General features: G+C 38.6%; 2 protein-coding genes across 2 annotated transcripts; one reads left to right on the top strand and one right to left on the bottom strand.

The window, feature by feature from the left end:
- Nucleotides 1-237: 237 nt before the first annotated feature.
- Nucleotides 238-4,428, bottom strand: LOC140923416 (uncharacterized). Its single transcript, XM_073373510.1, has 3 exons — nucleotides 4,335-4,428; nucleotides 1,981-2,174; nucleotides 238-1,297 (listed from the first exon to the last, which is right to left on the bottom strand). Exons 1-3 carry the CDS (start codon nucleotides 4,384-4,386, stop codon nucleotides 1,073-1,075), a joined length of 471 nt encoding a protein of 156 aa, XP_073229611.1. The 5' UTR covers nucleotides 4,387-4,428; the 3' UTR covers nucleotides 238-1,072.
- Nucleotides 4,429-9,664: 5,236 nt separating this feature from the next.
- On the top strand, nucleotides 9,665-10,597 carry LOC140923571 (melanocyte-stimulating hormone receptor-like). The gene has a single exon (XM_073373646.1). It carries the CDS (start codon nucleotides 9,665-9,667, stop codon nucleotides 10,595-10,597), a length of 933 nt encoding a protein of 310 aa, XP_073229747.1.
- The last annotated feature ends 273 nt before the right edge of the window (nucleotides 10,598-10,870 follow it).

The following is a 10,870-nucleotide window of genomic DNA, read 5'->3' as shown; positions in this document are numbered from 1 at the left end:
CAGCAAAATTTGGAGGCCTGTCCATGTGTGACTGGCTACGTGTGCAACATAAAAACAAACATCTACTGGGGTCAATGTGAGGCCGTCGATGGCGGATCGGGGTCTGGATCCGGATCGGAGGACTTCTAAACGACATCATCACTAGGAAAACATATTTACTATCAAAACTTTTACTTGGATTAACGCTTTGTTAGGAAGAAACTTCCAATAAAGTTTTGAAATTCTGCTAGACCGTGTTTATTTTAATTATATTGATGGACTTTAAGGTTTAAGTGACCTTTATTATTTCAAATAAAACTGTTAAAACTTACTCGACAGTCATGACAAGTAGCTATCATATTAAACTTAACATAAGTTCTTACAGCACTGCTGCCAAAGCATAGATATACAACTTAGCCAAAAAGAAGTTAGTAGAGACAAAATGGGAAAAAGTTCTGAAATAGGAATTTATAAAAAAAAAGATAATAAAAAAAACTATGGAAAATGTCCGAAGGCAATTGCAACTGATTGAAATTTAGGACCTAAAACTGCATTTTCTCCCAAAATTTAGGGGAACTGAAAATGCGTTTTTAGTTTGCTATGATCTGCAATGCAAGTTTAGAGTCTATTTTCACTAGTTGTTTTGTCGCATCCACCAGTTTCAAAAACTAATTTGAGATAGTTTTTTTTAGGGAGGGGTGGGGTGGGAATTCACTGAAGTTAGTAATGGCAGAGGTTAAGATATCATTGCAATTTTGTGTTGCTTTCTTATTCCTCATCTTTCCCAGGAACTTAAATCAAATTTGCTGTGCCATTAGCATTAACATACAGCTCTAGTGTCCCCTTGTATTTTCTCATTTTTTGACTATTGACCGCGCGCTATTATAGCGGACTTTAAGATTCTTGGTCAGTTTGATGGCACGGCTTACCAAAACTTAGAACTGGCTACTGGCCAGGGCATTTTGCCGGAAAATGAAATAGTCTAGCTCGAGAGTCTAAATTTCGCCGCGAAAAAAAATTATCACTGCTGTGCATGCAAACTATTTATAGACTGATCTGACTGGGCTGTCTTGATTAACAGAGTAAACAGTTCTCAGGAAAGGACCAGCCTTGTCAAAGCTGCCCCCATGCAGAGAAAAACGAGGCTCATCGGTGTGGCCTTGAAAGATCCGGACATGACCATGGCGGCCGCCGCGGGGAAGCCATTACACTCGTCACTCGAACAGCAATTGACAGTGCACTTCTGCACTTCTATTCCAAAGTACTCGTACCAAACATCCTTATTGCAAATTCTCTCCTTTACAGTGGCGCACTTGGACTGTATAACGAAGAAAAATTTGAGTTAAGCGTTTAAGTAGTACTTCAAGATTTGGTCACGTGCCCAATAAAAATTAAAACTTGTTAAAAGAGCCATGAAGACCCCAATTTTTTACCGTATACAACGGCGTGTCACCTTGCTCGCGGGTTGACGCTTTCACGCGCTCTGCTCTGGAGAAAATAAGGGTGTACTGGAAGTCTATCTCAGGAGGGCGTTGGGACGTTAATTTTTGGCCATTTTTAGGTCAATTTTTCGGTTTTGCTGTGGGTTACGGTTTGCAGTTTTAGCATCTGGTTTTCGGTTTTTGGCAAATAACACAAGCAATTTTTCGAATTTGGTGTCCGATGTGATTTTCTGTTTTTTACGTACTGAAAGTGACATCACAGAGTGCTGATACTGTTAGTAATGATAATAATATTTAGAATGAAGATGATGTGATATTGTTTAGTCCGCGCGTTCAAAATTTCACCAAATTTTAAAATCGATTAAGGTTTTGAAATTTGAGGCTCGTATTATTGAGGCGTGCTAAAATCTTTCGTTTTGAGGGTTTTGTAATCAGTTTTTGGTTTAATTTTGATCGAAATCTTTTACCGTTGTTTTTCTTTTCTGAGTGCTTTTTGAGTGGTTTTTCGGTTTTTTATAGACTCCAACGCCCCCTCGTATCTCTTAAAGTTTTTACATACCTTTATTGCGCAATTCATTACATTCATCAAATGGTTGTCTCCCTCGTAGACGATTTCGAACGACGTTTTGGCACATACGTCATATTCAGCCCCATCGATTTTCGGTTTCTCGTCACAGTCGGTGACATTTGAAGTGAATTGGCACCAGTTATCGGGTGGTTCCGGAAGACATTCGTAGCAAGTTATTGCCGTCACTATTTAAAAAAAATCAATAAACTTGTTTTAACAACTATGTATTGAAGAATTGTTTCTCGAGTTTATTAAATGTTTATCTTAACGAAGAAAGAGTACCTCTTGACAGATTCCGTTTGTATAGCTGGGTTGAATAAAAAGCGCATAAAAACAACAGAAAACAATGGCATTGGTCATTTGAATACTGGTTCGGTACCTGTTGTGTGAATATTGCACTTTTCTATGAAGCTGTTTTGGGAAACGAAGTTAGAAATTCTCGCATTCGTCAATAAAAGAAGATCTGACCTCCCCAAAAACAGACCGACAGAGCAATACGACCATTCTTTCTTGATTCGACACGATCGTAATTGCCCCAGTCTAACTATGGTTATTTAATATTTGCAAACCAGATTTTCTTGCCCCTTAACTTTAAGTCTCGTGCATCAGTCAAAAACTCTATACATGTTGGTGAAAAGAAAGGGAAGAAAAAAGAAAGCTGTATACGTCGCGATTCACCCCAATGTTTAAGTGCTAACAAAATTATTGTATTTAGCACATTCTGTGTTGCAAGAAAAAGTTAAAAAGATAACCTGTGCATTCGCTCGTTTGAATCTTATGCCAATGAGAAAAAAGTAGAAAACGTGCCCATTTGGCTTGACTAACTCCGTGTTTTTGATAAGAGGCCATGCATAATGAAATTCAAAACAAGATCTCAAAGATCTAGAAAAATTGATGATTTAATAGGTCGAGTTCTTCACAAGCAAGTTAGTAAATAGACAAATAATCAGAAATGGGTGGCAATCACCCGCCAACGTTCCTTGCTGCTTGTATGGTTTTATAGTTATTTTGTTCCTTACAGCTTCCTCTGAAAATAGATGCTACGGAAACGTGTGTTTCGCCATTTACTCTCCGGTTTTTTCTGAGTTAACAGAGCACGATGATTAACCCGTTCGTTTATTCAACATTTTTCTAAATAAATGCCACATTCCTCTCCAAAGTTAACGAAAAAATCAAAAACGCCACAAGTTTTGAACAACAACAACAACAAAAAGATGAAACCGTGCATAACTGATCAAGAGAATCGTTAAGGTTTGATAAGTGCAAACAGATTTTTTTTTAGTAGTGGTGAAAAGTCGTGCAGCTCGCTGGCTTAGTAGTACCGAGAGCCATTTTCTTTCCCTCTTTTTGTTTTTATCCTCGACGGTCTCAGTTTTACAGCTTCTACTTCATCTATTTCTTCATCTCAACTAACTAGTAACATAACGAGCAAGCTGAAGCTACAGGGCAGAACATGGGAGCTTAAACAAAGAAAGGGCAACTTATTGTCGGCAGACGCGGGTAATGTTTTGGTTTTATATTATTGAAAATAAGTCGTAAAACCAATGAAACGCTTAAAACGTTGGTTAACAAACCCAAACAGGAACTTGAAAGGGACTAACAACCGAAGGTCACCTTAATCGCCCTCAAGAACGACCACCTGTATAGATGACACATCTGACAAGGGCGAGATGAGTTCATTCAAAAATAGGAAAAGAAAAATTCGCCAGCCAAGCGCAAACTCAAGAGCGACTAGAATCAAAACATCAAAACAGGAAAACACCTAATGTGGGCGAAACTACTCCAGACTAACTTTCACACACCCAACGAAAAAAATACTCTATTAAATTGACAACCCATGTAGCACCTAAAGTAGTAATTGATGACACTGTTTGTGGAGGCGGGGAAGCCATTATTCGCGGTCATTCTAGCCCTTGCAAAGCAAAGACATTACCAGTTCTTTTTCCGCAGTTATTTTACGACCGTGAGTGTTGGTCCGCCACCGAAGACCTGTTTCCTTGCAAATAATTAATCAATTATAATTTGTCTCAAGTTTTAGCACGATTGCGTGGCCGACCACTCCTTGGTAGATGAGTTTACTTAGTTCTATGGATTACGTTATTTCGCTCTTTAGTAAATAAATGTTACAGTTGTTGATAAGTATTTTTGACCTGAGAATTATATATAAAATACCAAAATTCTAACGAATAAAGTTACTCTTTTCTGGTGAAATCTGCGTGTGAAGGAAAAAAAAAACCGCTCAGCCCATGGCCACTTAGGATATACGCTGTGAATAAGAATAAATCATGATAAAAGTCATGGCATACTGGAAAGTCCAGATGTAAATCCTTCTATCTATTACTTACCGCTTGGGAAAGAAGCTAATTGAAAAATAGAAAGAAAAATTAAAATCCGCATCGTGAGTATGTCTTGAGGGAAGGTGCAACAACAGATAAATGGCGCTGAAGACAAAGAACTGGCGTTGATATAAACATAACAATATCATGATATTTTGAATTGTATCTCCTAACGCTCGATCCTGAAAATAATCCCAGGGGCGGATCTTTGGAAAGAGGCCCAGGGGTTACTCTCTAATATAAGCCATTTAGGCATGTGTCGCCCCAAAGGGTATGGTTTTCGAGCCGTTTCGGTCTGAAAACGGTATAGAATTTCCCCATTTTGGTCTGGAATCGGGTATGATTTTCGAGGGACCTACGGGAGTGTATGAACGCAATTGTCATTTCAATTCCAAATGAATGAGAAAGAAAAGGTAATATGCGAATTCGAGATGAATTTTAAGAAATCTTTTAGTTTGCGCTCTAATCTAAATGAAGATGATAAAATTTCTTCTGAAATAAGGTCAGGATTTAGAGAACTGGAGCGGCACCCTCCCGCCCACCAAGAATTTCCAGGAGTACCCCCTGGGAAAGAGTGGGCCCGGAGAATTTAGGCTCACTTCTGCAGAATTTCGTTGTTTTCCTTATACAATACAAAATTTGTGGAGAAGATATCACGTTATACGGCTAACTAAAAGGAAAAGATTAAAAAAAAATTTTAAAAAAGCACCTGATATCTATCTTTCCAATACGTTTCCAAGTTTTGCTGTCAGTTTTCGACACCGAGTTGGCTGTTTCACTTTCTTTGAATAATCAAACGTGTCATATGTGTAGCTTTGAACACGCAAACCTCAATCGAAAAGGCTAATAATGCAAAAGGACCAGCTGAACGTCTTCACTGAAAAATGAGGGATGTCATTTTTACCCGTAAACACCTCTTTATCTATTAAGCTTTCCCTGCTAGCAGAGGTCTCTCACGACGAGGCAAAAAGCACTGGCCATGCATGAGCCTTTTTCACTTAGTTAAAAACGGACAACAACTCAGTGTTAGCTTATCCATAGCTTTTTTTGTTTTTGTTATTTTTGTAAAATCTCATGAGTAGGTAAGTATAAATAAATTATATGTTACGTTGAATCTTTATTTAGAAACTGAGGCGGCGAGGACGAGTGATCGTTGAACCTCATCACAATCAGTTTCATTTCCATAGAAAAATTTAAAACCTGCCATAAATGTAAATTTAGTCTTTCGTACGTAATTTAGTGTGCTAATGAATTTTGAAAAGTTTCACTTACTTTGTATCTTGTCTGCGTGACAGTAGGCTTTATGCATGAAAATACTCTCATTTGTTCGAGCCTGGTTTTTAGTGAGGCAAAAGCATTAAGTATTTTATTCCAGGGCCGGGTTGTTCAAAGCTGGGTTAAGATAACCCAGGGTTAGTGCAAAATTTCAATTCAAATATGAAAGCTTATAAAGTAAGTTCAGTTTAATTCTTTTTGTCAACAAGTTGATGATTCGATGCTCTATAAATATCATAGAAAATTGTCCGAGAAAGTGCTTTTGAACAAAAGAAAAGAAACCCGGGTTAAATTTAACCCTGGGTTAAGCGCTATTAGGCCTTCGAACAACTTGGCCCAGCATTTTAGTGGAGTCAGTACCTCTGAAAATTATAAATTATTTTTTTTAAAGAAAATGAAAATTTAAAACATTTTTAAGAGAAAACTAACACTTACAGTTGAAATTCCGAAAACAAATTCAAATGACGCCCTCAAATACAGTTGTTTAGAGGATTATATTTTGAGGTATTTTTAAAAGAAGGTGGATCGCGAACCGGGTATATAAAGTTAGGAGAATTCTTGCTATTCAAATGACGGCAACGAAGGAGAACGGTGAAAGACAACAATGTGTCTAATTAGCAAAAAAGCAACTTTGCTCGTGCAGCACTCTTTTTTTGTACATTTTTTTTACCGTTGTTTTGCACGACTACAACGTGAAACCTCCAGAAACTTCTTAGTGACACGTTTTATGGAGGAAATGTCATACGCGTTCTCGTTCACTTTTTTTTCACTGCCGCTCAATTTCACCCAGTGCATTGGTGGCCGCTAGCATCTCTTATTTTCTCACCGCCGCCACAAATTGTAATGTTGTTCTTCCAACAAAAAAATGTCTCCTTTGTTGTTTATCTCTCTCTCTAGATCTCTGTCGCCCTTTTTCTCGTTGAGCTTTGCTGGCCAGCTGCCTACTTTCTCTTATTCTCTCTTTCTCTAGCTCTATTTTCCAAATTTGTGGTCATGACAGTTAATCTAAGCTTAATAGTTCAGACAACACGGATACACGGAAACAATTCCCGCTTTCCGTTTTCGACTTTAAGATCCAACGACGCGGACGTGCAACGAGAACGTAAAAAAAAAAGGTTTAATAAGCAAAACAACAACTTCGCACGTGCATCACACATTTTTGTACATTTCTTTGCCGTTTTTGCACGACTACGACGTGAAAATACCTAATTTCGTGTTTCATGGAGAACGTAAACAAGCGACGGCGGAATTAGATTTCTCTTTCTGAGCTTGGATATGGTCCCTTGAAATTCAGCTTCGGGAGGGTTTGCCTACATTTGTCAAAGTAAGTGCGTGCGAATAATCGCTATGAAGACCAAAAGAACCCAAATTCACTTTTTTAAGCGACGTTCTCGTTGCCGTGGCGTCGTCGGATCATTAAGTCCCCATTGACTCATTAGTTGTTTCTGCTTTACAAGACGCGGGTGGCTATGCAATTTCCCTCCAAAATAACCTCGAGTTGCTTTTGGGTTGCCATACTTGTTGATTGAGTTATTTTACATTGGTATGCCTGTGGTGCTGACGGACGGGTTGCGTGATGAGCCTACAAACGACTGCGAAGGAGACTAATTTATTTCCGGCTATACGATTTATTTGTCTTAGACGAATAATTCGTCAGGCACGTTCAAAATCCCCTTGACAGGGACCCGTGTTTTTCCCCGCCACTTCTTTGTAAAGGAAACAAAACCGTTCCCTAGGTAACCCCGCAAATGTGGGTTGTATGGGTTGATTTTTCCTCTGTCCCTCCCCGTCGAGGGAATTTTGAACGTGCAGCGAGGCTACTAAGCCAAGAGCAACGGCTGTCGCTAGTACACTGCGAAGATCAGCGGTTCCACGGAAGTGCTAAGTTCAAATTTTTCTCGCTACATTTCTCGTCCTCTTTGAGGCTACGACTCGATGTTGGAACTAAAAGAAGAAAGGAAAATCTTCGGTGTATCCTCAAGCGAAGTTTTGGAGCGATTAGAGTGGAATGAAGGTAATTTCAGTATTTTTTTTAGAGCTATTTCTTCGGGCGGCGTTAGACAGCCGAGTTTTAATTTCCCTTGATTTCTTTTTATAGCATGCGAGAAACCAAAACATCAAAACGTGCTAAAATGACGTTTATAGGGCAAAAAACTGTAAGAAAACAACACAGAGACAACTCTTTATAAGGTATGTGCACTTTAATGCGTGTTTATGTACATTTTAACCGTTTTATCGATCTTCGATAAATTCCCATTCAAATCCTTGAAATTTGACTTTTAGAAGGTTGTTGTCAGTCTGGGCTTCCTGTGCTTAGACGGATTTTTCGTCTCTAGTATAAATTCGAGCAATCTATTTTTATCAATTTAAGACATCCACATCCCTTGGAATTTACAACAACTTTTTATTTATTGTACATTAGATGCTGTTTCATAGTTTCCAGTCCAGTAATTAACTGGCAGGATATTTTTTCGCTTTTCAGGAAATGTAAGTTGTATTGTAACGAAGTACTGCTCATTAATTATATTGATTTTGATCTCAAAACTTGCGTCATCATTATTTGACAATTCACTGAGTCAAGTGATCTCTTGACTGAGTAAAACAGCATAATGTGATTATTAATAGTACAGTGTGATGCAAACCGATGGAAAGGTATACATGAGCACAACTTTCCAGTTCTTGCGTCATTAAATGGCTCTTTTACCGCTCCTAACAAGCAAATACATCGTTAATACTTGAGAATTAATAATGCTTGTGCTAGCGCATAAACTATAGAAAAAACAGCGAAGCTTAAAATTTTGTGGCCGAACCGTACAGTACAATCTGATGTCACGTGCTACCAAGACAAAGAAAATATATTATCATAATACTAGTTGTAGCTATCGCAAAGTGCCAACGAGCAAAGATTTTACCTATACGCGCGTGCTGTTCAATTTGTTTAGAAATGTGTAATTTTGAATTTTTTGTTTTTAAGCCTAAAAACGCTTAAAAATTCCAGCAGGCAAATGCGACAGCTATACGCGTATGTTTCAGTTGAATCCACCCGACGATTGGTTGAAGACGGGATGAGCACGGGACTCACAAACACGCACACCGGGCTCGTGGATTCTCTGTTTTGTTTCACATGTTTGCTCGAAAACAATACATTCTCTGTTCTGCGCTACCTCATAAAAGTTATCTTACACTACCTTATGTTATATCGCTTCGAGATTTATTCTGCCTTGGAACTTTTGCGCACAGCTTCATAGCCTGCCTCCTCGCAGCCGCGCGTCTTCGCGAGGCTTCTCTTTGGCAAAAGCCCGGCGGGAAAAGTCACGACAATTAAAAAATCGATAACAATTTTCCACGGTCTGTACTCTTATCGACCTAAGAAACGACGTCAAAATGTTCAAAACTCAAGTGCACTTTATATTCTTCTTAACGACTTGTAAAATTTTTCAAATAATCAGCTGTTTATATCCATACAAACAAAAATAGTTTAGGAAGTGATGACTATGGGTCTATGTCACGAAACGGCCGGTATCATAACGAACCCAAAGAAAACATGAATTATATCTGCCATGGCCGTTTTGCATGAACAAAGATGTCATTCAGATTTATTGAGTTATATCATTACTTCAGGGCCTTACATCGTATGTCTAGAAGTGTGTTTACGAACTGGGAATGTATCATAAAAAGAAACTCAAGAAAGAGTTAGAAGAGCGAATTTAAAGGAATGTTGTGGTATCTTTTTGGTCAAGGTATACAAGCCCTCGGAGGGTTCGAGATTTTGAGTGTTCTCGATGTATTTTTCTCCTATCGTATTATTTAGAGTTCTTCTTATATTGTTCCCGATCAAGTTCACTGGAGCTACAAATTTTATTGTAATGAGGTAATGTTCTCTAACCCAGTAACAGATATTCATTGATTTTGTCAACTTACGTCATAATTATTGGTCAGACATGTTATAGTGCGTTACAACTGTTTTAAAGCTTTTTCCTTTTTCATTTTGAAAATGCTCGAGCGAACTATCTTGACGCCGTTTAAGCAATTTACAGAGGAAAACTGCAGATAATTATTTCGAAATGGAAGAGAAAGACTACGAAGAATTTCAAAAAGTTGTATGCACCGCGTCCCTTTACGGAAACTCCTATCTGTATTCAGTAGCAGCTTTGAATATTCTTCTATCAGTTACCGCTTCGATGGGGAACACTCTAATTCTTGTTGCTCTTCGCAAGGAAAATTCTCTTCATGCTCCATCAAAACTCTTGTTTCAATGCCTATCAGCCACGGATCTTTTGGTTGGTATCCTGTCGCAACCTCTGTTTGTTATTCAGTTGATTTCCATTGCACATCAGCGAGTGTCACTTTGTTTCATCCTTGTCAGTCTAAATGAAGTTGCTGGTTCAACCCTGATCGGAGTGTCTCTATTTACGATGACTACAATCAGTGTGAACAGACTTCTTGCTCTGTTACTAGGGCTGAGACACAGCAAAACAGTGTCGTTGAAACGAATTCGTGGAGTAATCATCGGCGGCTGGATTCTAAACATTTCCATCTTTACCTTGCAGCGATTTTTGGAACAACACTATACGCTAATCTCTCAACTCGTCACTGGGATAATTTACTCATTGCTAGTAATCTCGGGAATTTCATACTCCACGATTTATCTAACACTTCGCCGTCATCAAAATGAGATGCAAAGCCAAGCAAACAGAGAAGGAACTACATTCAACATAAGGCGATACAGAAAAACAGTGTCCTCGGCTTTGTGGGTACAGCTGACATTAATAGCCTGTTATCTTCCTTACGGTGTTGTTAGTACATTAAGTCACCCATTCGCTCCATCTCATAACCTTTCTGTTAGGCTTACAATAACCCTTATCTACTTAAACTCATCTTTAAACCCTGCTCTCTACTGTTGGAAGATCAGAGGAGTTAGGACAGCGGTCAAGGATACAGTCAGACATCTGTATCATGTGGTTTGTCCAGCTAAACCTGTAGCTCCTGCGCGCTAAGCATTTTTGGTGCGATTCGTCTGGCAACTCATGTTTTTTGGGCGCGAAATCGATGTTGAGGTGTTGTAAAAACTGTCCGTTTCAGCGATCTTGTGTCTAAACGTTTTGAAAAATAAACTCATCAAAAAACCTGTTATATTAAACGTCTGTTAAATACTGTGCTTGATATCCTTCACTGAGTTTCCAAGTCGTTAAGTTTGAGGGATTGTTCTTTTGTTTACACCCTGCCGGGATCAGCAAGTTAACTGTTTTTGGAAAGTCCACCTTGGTGGA

Source organism: Porites lutea, chromosome 13, assembly GCF_958299795.1.
Source record: "Porites lutea chromosome 13, jaPorLute2.1, whole genome shotgun sequence".
In the NCBI taxonomy this organism is placed as follows: Eukaryota; Metazoa; Cnidaria; class Anthozoa; order Scleractinia; family Poritidae; genus Porites; species Porites lutea.
The sequence above is the reverse complement of the archived record's forward strand: the minus strand, read 5'-3'. Positions and strand labels throughout refer to the sequence as shown.

Excerpts from the sequence above, each read along its gene's own strand:
- LOC140923571 (XM_073373646.1), top strand. The coding sequence starts at position 9,665 with ATGGAAGAGAAAGACTACGAAGAATTTCAAAAAGTTGTATGCACCGCG.
- LOC140923416 (XM_073373510.1), bottom strand. The coding sequence starts at position 4,386 with ATGCGGATTTTAATTTTTCTTTCTATTTTTCAATTAGCTTCTTTCCCA. Across the intron at positions 2,175-4,334 it reads ATTAGCTTCTTTCCCAAGCG|TGACGGCAATAACTTGCTAC; the intron begins GTAAGTAATAGA and ends TTTTTTAAATAG. Across the intron at positions 1,298-1,980 it reads TAATGAATTGCGCAATAAAG|TCCAAGTGCGCCACTGTAAA; the intron begins GTATGTAAAAAC and ends TTCGTTATACAG.